Here is an 11,301-nt window from a genome sequence, read left to right on the forward strand (position 1 = left end):
CCCTGGCACCAGCACACACAGTGGGAGAAGAGCAGGACTGTGGACTCCTTGCTTTTGTCCACAGTGCAGAAGGTGAAAATCAAACCGTGATGATTTCTCATGGAGGTCTCACTGTAGGGAATATGCTGAAGCCACAATGGGGACAACCCACACAGTCCCACCCCAAAGGGCCCTGCAGGAAATGAAGAGCAGTGGAGGGACAACGGCCAGAGCCTGGCTGCTGACCCAGGGCACTGTGCTCCATTAGTCCCACAGCATCACTGACCATGGATGCTTTAATTCTGGCTTTGCAGGTTCTGCTTCTCAATAAAAGCCAAAAGCAATTTATGAGCATGCAGGCAGCAGTGAAGCTGGCTTGGTGGGGCTGGTTGGTGACTGTGCCCTGTGTGCTGGTGGCTCAGGAAAGCAGTGGTCCCACCTGGGCAGGAACAGCACACACACAGGTGTCCCATACACTGGTTTGTGTCACAGGCAGCAGGCAGCCTCCTGCATCAGCCCCCTTAGAGTCATAGAAGTATAGAACTGTTCAGGTTGGAAAAGACTTCAGAGATCACCAAGCCCAGCCCCAACCCACCCCCTCCATGCCCTCTGACCCTAACCACATCCCTCACTGCTACATCCAGGAGGTTCTCAATCACCTCCAGGGATGGTGACCCCACTGCCCCTCTGGGAAGTCTATTCCTGCTCTGGCTGGGAGATGCAGGACCTGCAGGGATGCACTGGAAGTGTTGGGAGATAACCCAACCCAGAGCTTTGGCTGTGCAACCCCTGCTGGGAGATGTGCACCCCAAGTGGAGAGTAAACAAACCCCTGATTGATTGACAGTCATCATCCTCCATTGAGCAAGACACCAGCATCCATGCTCACACCAAGGAAATCCCATTGGAGGGTGTGGGGCTGCCTGGCTGAGGAGAGGATTGGGCAGCTCATCAGGGCAATGGGAAGCAGCTGGGCCAGCAAGTACAAATGGCTGGGTGCTGAGGGTTGGGCTAGGCTAGGTTGGTGCTCTCTGGGCTGTGGGGCTGTATGGAGCAGTCAGCTAAGCCTTGCACTAATCTAGATTGGGCAGAGCTCCTCCAGGTACTGTGGAGTAGGTTCTGGTGGGTGGTGTTGAATGTGACGTGAAGGATGTCTGACTTTGACGTTCTCTCTATCTAGGGGCAAATGGTGACCAGCAGCAAGCCTGGCTCTTTCTCCAGCAGGTTCCTGCACCAGGTGCTTCAGCTGGGCTTGGTCAGGTCCCTGGTAGGTGCTGCTCCTGCTCTGTGCTCTGGGGCAGTTTGGGGGTGAGAGAGAGGTGGTAAGGCCTTGATGCTAGCAGTTGCTTTTGTTTCTCTGTCATATCCTTTCTGCTTTTTCAGTCTCTTTCCCCTGTTCTGTGCCCCATGTGTCCTCATCATCATCTTCCCTTCCCACCCCAGCTTCATTTCTGCTTCATTTGTTCTTTTCTTGCTCTCCTTCTGCTAATGGTCACTGCGCTGCAGCACTGATGTTTCTCTTCTATGCCCTGGAAGAAATGGGAGATCACTGGGACAAAGAGTCACCCAACTGGTGCCTGTTGACCTGGCTGAAGTCCCAGTCACAGCACTGCACTGGGGAGGAGTAGGTTTTAAGGGTTTCACTGGGGTCTCATGTTGCAAGTATAATTCTCCTTGTGTTTGCAGCTGAAGATGCTTCAGAAAGTATCAGTCTGGGTTGGATTTGTGGTCCCCATGGAGGCCATCCTCAGCAGGATCTGCCCTGTGCAGTCTCCCCATAGACCCACACGGTTCGCTAAGAAGCGCCGTGGGCGCCTGACGCGTCTCCTCCTTGCCTTCATCCCCACCAGGATCCAGGCAGTCCTGGGCCACCTGCACACAGACTGGGGCCAGAGCAACGTGTCCAAGGGTGAGAGCTGGGTCCTCCTGGAGTACTCAGAGGGTTTGCAGCCTGGAAACATTGGGTTTGGAGCTCCTTTGCTGGGTGGAGAAGTGGGAAGCGCACAGGTATTTGTTCTGTGTGTGTTGTGACTGCACCACCTGTGGATTCCTGCAGAGATCCGAGAAGCTCTGATCAACCCATCCAGCAAAGCAAACAAGAGGAAGCGGGACGATGTGGCTCTGGAGGAGCAGGAGTCCTGGGTGGTGGTGCTGGAGAAGGACCTGCCAGAGGATGACCCAGAGGACCTCTCATATGAGGTATCACTTCTCAGAGGCTGAGCAATTTAGAGATGCTTGTGAGTGGACTCTGTGCCTCCCTGGTGGACTGGGATTGTCACTGTGCAGAGAGCTGTAAGGTCGTTTCCTTTTCCATATACTTTTTTGGGGGCTGCAGGCTGTCCAAGGGCATCATCTTCAGTGTTTGGTGCCCCACTCATCCCATACACCAGAGCTCCCCTTTGGGTGGTGTCCCTGCAAAGCAGCACCTTGGCCACCTGTGGCAGCTCCCAGCCCTGTGGGGAGGGGGCAATGCATCCCTCAGGGGCACCTTCTCTCTCCCCAGCCCTCAGAGGTGGATACAGACACTGAGGAGTACAAGTCCCAGAACAGTACAGAGACAGACCTGGAGTTTGAAGAGCATGAGGGAGCCATTATGTTGAAGGAGTCATTGGATCTCCAGGTGAGTGGGCAACAGATTCAGTCCTGGGGGGATTTAGCAATACTCAGCTGGAAGGACACTTCAGTCTTTCCTCCTTTAGCTGCAAAAGAGGCTTCTGGGATGTGTTTATGGAATCACTCATTGGTGTTCTGTGCTGCCCTTCTGTGGAGCTGCAGTCTGACCTTTCCCTTATCTGCAGTTGGATGATGCCCAACCCAATGGGGATAACCCTGAGCCCTTGGCCACGAGCTCAGAGCAGGGACAGGAGGACCCAGCTGCATCCAGCAGTGCAGAAGATGCTTCAAATGATGACAGTGGTGATAGTGACACTCAGACTCTCCAAGATGTGAACAGTAGGGATAGCAGTGAGCAAGAGACTGACGTGGAACATGAGAGCAGCAGTTCCTCACCATGTGGGGTAAGAATTCTCGTGTGTGTTTCATCTGCACTCCTTTATTGGGAAAGGTGTCCCAAGCTCTCAGTGTTCAGAAAGGATTCAAGTTGGAAAAGGTCCCCAGGCTCTGAGCTTTTGAGGCAGCTCTCTCCCCAGTTCCACTGTGCCAGCAAAGCAAGGGTTGTTAGGGCTGTGACCACCCTTTGGGTGAGGAGATATCATGCCTGGAACTGAGGTTGCTGGGTGCACATGGGCACCTTCCTCCCCTGGCTGCCAGGACTACCAAATACCACCTGAGCATCTCATGCTGGTTCTCAGGTCAGCGCTCTCTGAAACAAAGCTAGTAGCACATCATGAATCCCTCGTGACTTCCTGTAGAATAGGAAGGCTTTGTGGGAGAGTCTTTATCACAAGTAATTCTGCAGTGAGATCCCTGTGCTGCTCCATATCCTTCTGTGCCTGCAGTGCTGGCTGATACCATCCCAGTTCCCATGGATCTGGTGCCCAGCTCATAGGAGGGTGAGAAATCATGGGGTCCATCAGCTCAGTGTGAATGCTTGCAGCCATGCTCAAGGTTAACTTTCCCTCCTAGGGTCGGCAGGAGCCCTGATCCATGGCCCTGAACTCTACTGTGGCTGTGACATGCCTGCTTCTCTCTACCTATACTGCAGTGTAAGCTGCCTATTTAATGATGTTTTGTTTGGCTTTTTTTTTGAACTTCATAATAAAGTTACCCTATTTTTCACATGACTTGGGATGCAGTTGGCTGTTGGTAGCTGGACCTGGCATGGCCACAGTGGTGGGGCTGCCAATGGGACCATTCCCTCTGGTCCCTCCCATGGTGAGGGGGTCTCTGTCACTCCTGGAAGTGATGACTTTGGGAATACTGTGATGGGAAGAGGGAGCAGCACAGTGCTGCTGTGCAGCAGTGCCTGAAGTACCCAAGTGTGGTCACACCAACTCATCTCAGATGTCCCTAGGCTGTCCCCAGAGGTGCAGGATGGGTGTTCCACATGCAACATCCCCAGAAACACAGAGTTTGCCTTTGAGATACTCCAATAATTTCACGTGGAGTCTGTGCTGCTTGCTGAGCCCCTGAGGATCTTCAATCATGCGTGGGATCCTCTCCTTCCAAATGAATCCTACAGATGACTTTGCTTCAGTACAAGTGGTGAGTCAGGCTTTGGAGGTGCAGATGGGATCTGAGGTCCACAGACAGCCACTGCCTTGCAGTGACACAAATCTGGCCACACATCTGCTATCTGGAACAAGTGACAGCAGCTGAAGCTGCAAGGAGCAATGCTCCAAATGCGAGTATACAAATAGGTACAGCCTGGGGTGTTCAGCTCTTGCTGGGGGTTATGGCACAGCTGCCCCCAGCCCTGTTTGCGTGTGTATTTGTGGAGGATGCTTCAATTGATTTAAAGTAACCCTGGTATGCTGCAGCCCCCAGACATGATGCTGCTCTAGTGTGGAACATCTGGGGCAGGACAGAGTGGCTTTCCTCCCCAGCTGGATGGGTTATTTGTGCAACTGGAGTAGTTCTATGTGGCAAAGCTCAGGTGGGTATGGGACTTCTCACCCTCCTCATGACAGTGTCTCTTTAAATGCAGGTACGCCTCTCACCTTCTGTTAGCTGCAGCCACAGCAGCAGTTCTTTCATTACTGCTGAATAACAGCAAGATTTTTCCTTAAGGTTGATAATGAAGCTGATACTGCAACTCATGGATGTGATGTTGGGCTCTGCATTAAGTCAATTGCTCCTTGTTTGTTCTCCCTGCAGCCAATTTCTCAAAGCAGAGATTAATAAAGCATTGCTCGGTGGCACAGAGCTAGGTAAGGGTTTTTTTTTTTTCCTGAAATCTGTGGGATTTTCCGGCTTGCTCCTGAGCTTTGGGATGTGGAGATAAAGGGGAGGCTTTACTTGTTGTCTGGGTGCCAGGCTGCAGAGCCATTATGCCTCAAAATACAGCAGGAAGGGAGCAGTGCTGAACCCAGCTCTGAGCTCACCTGCAGCTCTGCTCACACCTGTCTGCAGTGAGGGACATGCCCAACCCATCCCCGAGCTTTAAGCCCTAATTTCGGGAGAAAAGTCCACAGATGAGTGTGGAGGTGGTGAATGGCTCGTTGGGGTGGGAATGAGCTGCAGAGCTTTATCAGGAGTGCTCCCCCCCAGATCCAGTGCAGGTAGGTGCTGCGTGCCCATCGGTGTGGGGAGGAGGGGGCGAGGGCTCAGGTGACCTCTGGAGAGGCTGAGGGGGGTTGAATGGAGCCCACTGCTGCTGTAGAGTATGGTGGAGTGAACCCCTGTTGGTCTGTAGGGCTGTGGATGTGCTGTCCTGAATGCCTGCTTGTATGTGGGCTTGCTTTGCTGCCAGGTTTATACACTGCGGAGATGCACGTGTTGGTGGGTGAAAGAACACAGAGCATCCTGCTCCCTAGGGGTGATGGGAGCTGAAGCTGCTTGAAGACTCAGCCCCTCTTCATGCTACAGAAGGGTGGAGGTGGGGGAGCAAGAGTGTGATGACTTTCCTTCTGCTGCAAAGCAGAGCTCTCTGCTAAAGCTCTTTCCTAAGTGCCTTTTAAACACCTTTTCTGTTCCTCTCTGTTCTTGGTTGGTGGCCTTGGAGCATCCCATGCAGGCTGACCTTACTCTCACTTAAAGGAGAAGATCATTGGGGTGCAGGAGCCCTATTGGAACAACTGAAGAGCCTCTTAGCCTTGAGCTGAGCTCCCAAAGATGGGCACAGCAAGAGCTTGCACACAGTTATGCCATTTGCTGCCATTAAAACTGAGCTCCCTTCATGGGTAGGAAATATCCCTCCTTACCCAGGAAGACCAGAACTTCCAGGCTCAATAGTTTTGGTGCTGAACATTGGACCCTTCCAGAGGTGTGGAGCCAATGCTTCTTCCATCTTGCTTGTGGTTCTTTGTACTGGAGTGATGCTGTCAGGCACAGCTGGGTGGCACAGGGGGACCATTGCTCTGTTGAAGTGGTGGAGATGAGGTTTGGAGAGCTCATTGTATGTCACACTGTCAGCAAAACAGCACCAAAATCATTAGCCTCTGTGGTCAGACTGCTGCTGCTGGCAATGCCCAGGTGAGGAGTGAGCCGTGCCTCCCACGTGCACTCCTTCCAAACAAAAGGGCTGGAAAATGAAGATGGAAGGAGAGCACACTGCAAACATTGCTATGCACATACATTAGGAGAGTGACTCACGCAAGGAGGAGTAATTTTCAGGTCCAATTAGCTTCATCCATGCACTCTCACAAACCCGCCGTATTTATTCATCTTTCGTTTAAGATGCTGCAAATATTAGCCTGGAAATGGGGGAGGTGATGAGGAATGCTGAGAGCTGTTGTGTGCTCCCATCCCTGGACCTCTGTGGCTCCTCTACCCTTCTGAGCAGCTCCCAGGTTCACCACGTAAAGCCTTTATTTTAGGAGCAGCCTGGAGCAAAGGGAACCAGGTGTGCAGGGGATGGCAGGGCTGGAAGCAGCCTGTGTGCATTTTCCTTGCATGCATGCAGCCCCCAGGCAGGTGTCTTCCCACCAGCCAAGCATTGCTCATGCAAGAGTGCTCCCAATCTGATAAATTCATATTAAAGACACAGTGGGGCTTTTAATTATAGGAACAATTGTCAAGGATTAATGAAGGGGGTGCTGTGATGAATTGCTGTTACTCCCAAAGTTTAATGCAGCTTTAGTGGTTTTTGTCAGATGTGGAGTAAGGAGATAGTGCGTTTTTTGGGGGGGGGGGGAAGGGGGGAATGGATGCTGTGCATCTCTGCTCCTGTTCTATGTTTCTGGTGTGCATGGAGATGCATTTGTGGGCTTGGCTGGAAGGAGTTATGAGGTTTGTTATGGGAGGAGGCAGGACAGAAGGAGCAGAGTCTGTCCCCAAGCTTGCAATAGCCAGCAGAGGCTGCTGCTCCCTGCAGAACTCAACCCTTTGCAGCACCCCATAAGCTGTTGCTTTGAGGCTGTATCCCAATTCCCTGCACGCTTTGAGGCAGCTGGTGGGGAAGATTTAATAGCCCCACCTGCCTCAAGCTGGGCTAATAATTCATTGCACAAGGCAGGTTGCTGCCATCCTCGCCCCCTCTTGCATCATGAGAAGGGGATGGGATGTGGGGATGTGCAGGTGGACCTGTGGGTCCTTTGGGTGCTGCTCCCCTGCTGCTGCTCTGAATTGCACAGAGCTGTGATTGTAGCTGCACCCAGCTGCAGGCATTCAGCTCATTCATTCACTGCCATCCTCCAAACATGGCACCTTCAGCTGGGAGTCGTGGGGTGGGTGCTGGGTGCCCACATCCCTGTGCCAAGCAGAACCTTTGTTTCCAAACAGTTTTTCCTTCCATCAAGGGTGTGGGTGGATTTGTTGCCTGTGAGACGCTAATAACGCTGGCGCAGTGCCTGGTGCAGTCTCACCTCTGGTGCTGATGCTCCTGAAACATCCCAGCAGGTTGTGGGATGGCAGCCTGGCTCCTGCAGCCTATGGTATTCATGGTAACCCATCTCCTCTGTGGCTAATAGCCACGTGTGCTCAGCTGGTAGTCTGTTCCTTAACCCTGCAGCCTCTCTGTCCTGCAAAAGCCAAGCTCTTAGCCTTGGAAACTGCACTTAGCTGGTAAGGAGTGATGTGTTGAAGTTTCTCAAGACTTTCTGCTTGTTAAAGAAGTCATCAGTTGTCTTCCATCCCAAATTAGACCCTGGAGGCCCACCTGGCTTATGAATCAGATTGCACGCCAGCATAATTTGCCTTGTCTCTCAATGTAATGGCTCCATCCCACTCAGAGGATGTGGAGCTGAAAAAGCAGAGCCCCATGTGCTGGTGGTGTATTCTGGATATGGCACGTGTGGGCAATAGGAAAAAATGTCTATGGCCTGGCACCTCGATGTGGCCACGAGTCATTGAAAGCACTTAAAGGGTATTTAGGCAAATCTGGCAGTGGCTGAAGATGTGTTCCTGAGCGAGCTGCATCGAGGCACAACTTCTTTCCCAAGATGATGTCTTGTGGAGTGATAGATGGGTCAGCAATGCTGCAGGGTTGAGAGAGAGTCATTAGAAATAGATGAGGAAGACGTGTCTTGGCTGGTGGCCCTGGCAGCCACCCGCGTCCTGGGAGCTGAGCTGTGTCCTGATAACACCATGCACCCGTGGAGCCCAGCAGATGCTGCACAGGTACAGCTTTGGGATTTTTGGTGTGATGTGACCTTACTGAGTGTTTCTGGCTGGGGACAAGGTGCTGCCCCCCACCTGTGATGGCCCCATTGCTGGTTGGGCAACAGCAGCTCCCAGGGCTGCACTTGGCACAGCCACAGCTGGAGCTAACGTGGAGAGTCTGGCTTGTCCCCTGGGAGATGGGGGGCACTGGGGACAGTTTCCATCTCATGGGTGTGAATGGTATCTTCAGCCTCCAGGCACTGTAGCACCTGGAATCCTAATTGCCTGCAAAGCAGTTCTAATGGTATTTGAAAACGAGTGTGGAGCTGCAGGAGGGATCCGACGCTGCTGTAAATGCAGGCAGCGCTCGTGGGAGGGGGAAAGCGGGGGTGGGAGCAGCTTCTGCATGCTGCAGCTGTGGGAAGGGGAACGTGGGCTGCGTGGGAATGGGAATGTGAGCTGTGTGGTGTGGGGACTGAGGGGAGATAGCAGAGGTTGCCCTGCAGTTATGCGTGGTCATGGCCCTGATGTGGGCTTTGTTGGAGATGGAGAAGGGACTCGGGTCCCGTCCAGCAGCTGGGGTGAACCAGGCAGCATTTAGCAGAAAGCTGTTGCACTGGTGCTGCTCATCACCTCTGTATGGAGAGGAGCAGATGTGCACAGTGATACCCAAATGCTCCCAGCTCCCATGAGGACAAGCAGGTTCCAGACCCTCTGCCCTGTCCCATGGGCACTGCAGAACTCAGCAGCAAGGAGGGCATCAGATGGGGGAGAGGTAGAAAAGCTCAGTGTGGGAAGCACCTTGAAGAAAGGCAGCACCCACATGCTGTCTGTGGGTACGTGTGGCACTGCCAGGATGGAGGGCAGAGATGTGGGGCCATCTCACACCTCTTAGTGCTGCCTTCTCCCATCACCTGTTCCCACAGGGTGGTTCATGTGTGTTAGTGCTGCAGTGATGGAGCTGATGCTCAGGAAGGGGTGTTTGCTCTGAAGCAGAACAGCTGTAGCAATAACCACACTGCATGTCCAGCACTTGGGGTGCATGGATGTGATAAAAGTGCACAACTTGGGCTTGATGGCAGAGCAAGGAGGATTCAGGGAAGCAGCCACAGCCTGTGCTCAGAGCTAGAGTTCAGAAAGTGACATCCTGAGGGTGAACTTGGCCATGGACTTACAAAAGGGGAATGGGGGAAACCCTCCTTTAGTCACCCTGGACTGGAAGGGATCTGAGGGATCAGTGCACCGCATCCTGCCGTTCTTTCCTTGTGGCAGTCAGAGGGGGGGGGGGGGGGAAGGTCCTTTTCCATTTGCTGGGCTGTGTTTCTGCTCGGGACAGCTCAGAACAGCAGGTTCTTGGCTAAAGAGACTTTATTTTAGTTACCAGCTGCTTATTAAAAGTAACCAGGATTAGTCATGGGCCCCGGCTGTGTCTGCAGAGCGGATACATCCGCCTGGTGCTTTGTAGGGAAACACGAGGTGAGATGTCCTTCCCCAGGGGGTCACACTCTGAAGTGGATCAAAACCACAGCCAAGGAAACAACGGGGTCAGGGCAGAGCGGCACGGAGCTGTAGGCGAAATGCTGCCGGCCCCATGCAGCAGAGGGCACGGGGTGGTTTGCAATGGGGCAGTGGCATCGTCCCCGTCCCTGCAGGACGATGCAAGGTCCCTGCTGTCCTTCCAGCCTAAGGACAGCGGCAGCCCGGTGTCCCCAGGGCACCCAGGGCCTTGCTGCCTGCGGCCATGCGGTGTCACTCTCCGCTCATGGTTGTGTCTCTGCAAGGCAGCGATCCTTGGGGTGGGGAACGGCCCCCATCCAGGACCCCAGCAGCAAATGGGTGCCAAGGGTAGGGCTCACCCAGATACCTGTAGGGTGGTTCATGGGGATGCTGGCAGCAGTGTGGCCGGGTGCTTCTGGTCCAGCTGCCCTGTCCTGGTGCAGGGCCATGCACTGGGGGTGAGCATCGCTCCCACTGTCCCTCTCCCAGTGCCAAAAGGGCTCTCAATGAACCCTCAGTCTCACTTCCCTCATTTCCATGGGGTCCAACGCCATGAGTTCTCACCATCTGACCGACTCTGGGGATCCATGCCTGCTTCTATGCATTACTCACCACTGAGAGGCTGAAGTCATCACACTGCTCCCACTGCTGCTGCATCCCTACTGGGGGAGAGTGAGCTCCTATGGCTGTCCCAGAGCTGGCAGTGCTGTGTTGGGCTGGGAGAGGGCAGGAAAGCTGCTCTGCTCCTCGATGGGAGGGCTTACCTCCATTCTTACTGCGGTTTGTTTTTTCCTTTAGTACTTTTCAGCCAAAGAACTCCGGGATTTTGAGCGTGTGCCAGATTTTTTTTTTTCCATTATTATTTTTTTTTTCATAATCGTTTTGCTGAATCGGTGTGAAAATGACCCAGAAAGCAGTAAATCTCATCAAGATGCTCTGTGTTGGCTCAGAACAGCACCTCTAAAGAGAGCCCCTCCATGAGTCTGGTTCCCCAGATGAGGGGACATGTGGTCATTCCAGTGCCCCAGACCCCCCCCATCCACCTCCTGTGGATGCAGCAATTCCCCCCATCCCTTGATTAATAACCAGGCAGGCAAGGGGGAGAATGCGTTTTAATTGACCCTGTGATTTTGAAGCAATGCCTTAATGACTGGGCTCTAAATAGCCAGAACCACCTTTCCAGACTGGGCTCTAAATAGCCAGAATAACCTTTCCAGCCTGAGGAACCAAAACTAAATGTGGATTGCTCTGGACACCCCTACGGGCCCCTTAAAAATGCAGCTCCAGCTGAACCAGCTGCATCTCACACTCTGATTTTTCATCTTTTATTGGGTGCATCAATTGCTATTGTTTAAAGCAGCGCTGAGATTCCTTCACGCCTGTATAAATCCAGCAGGTTTAGCTGCAGATCCAGGGATGAAACTCAAAGGGGAAAGCCTGAGAGCCTGTGTCTGTGCTGAAATGATTAAACCCACAGCCCGGAGCAAACGGGCAGTGGGATGCAGCCAGAAATCTCCGCCAACAGAAGCGTTGGGCTGCAGCACAGCACGGAGAGTAGAAGCAGCACTGATAAAACAGCCGAAGTGGGAGAGCTGTCAGCGTTTCTCCTGGCAGTGCTTTGCACAAATAGGAGCAGAGCACCTGGCAAGGTGGCCCAGGGCACCGG

General features: G+C 53.2%; 1 protein-coding gene across 1 annotated transcript; it reads left to right on the forward strand.

Annotated features, from left to right (window-relative positions):
* Nucleotides 1-1,008: 1,008 nt before the first annotated feature.
* Nucleotides 1,009-3,734, forward strand: LOC116235898 (uncharacterized). The gene is made up of 7 exons (XM_031604349.2): nucleotides 1,009-1,080; nucleotides 1,159-1,245; nucleotides 1,665-1,887; nucleotides 2,035-2,177; nucleotides 2,482-2,598; nucleotides 2,777-2,995; nucleotides 3,564-3,734. The coding sequence occupies exons 1-7, from the start codon at nucleotides 1,027-1,029 to the stop codon at nucleotides 3,579-3,581; spliced, it is 861 nt and encodes a 286-aa protein (XP_031460209.2). The 5' UTR covers nucleotides 1,009-1,026; the 3' UTR covers nucleotides 3,582-3,734.
* Nucleotides 3,735-11,301: the final 7,567 nt, after the last annotated feature.

The sequence above is a fragment of the Phasianus colchicus genome, chromosome 28 (genome assembly GCF_987193195.1).
Source record: "Phasianus colchicus chromosome 28, bPhaCol1.hap1.1, whole genome shotgun sequence".
In the NCBI taxonomy this organism is placed as follows: domain Eukaryota; kingdom Metazoa; phylum Chordata; class Aves; order Galliformes; family Phasianidae; genus Phasianus; species Phasianus colchicus.

Excerpts from the sequence above, each read along its gene's own strand:
- LOC116235898 (XM_031604349.2), top strand. The coding sequence starts at position 1,027 with ATGGAGCAGTCAGCTAAGCCTTGCACTAATCTAGATTGGGCAGAGCTC. Across the intron at positions 2,178-2,481 it reads CAGAGGACCTCTCATATGAG|CCCTCAGAGGTGGATACAGA; the intron begins GTATCACTTCTC and ends CTCTCTCCCCAG. Across the intron at positions 2,599-2,776 it reads AGGAGTCATTGGATCTCCAG|TTGGATGATGCCCAACCCAA; the intron begins GTGAGTGGGCAA and ends CCTTATCTGCAG.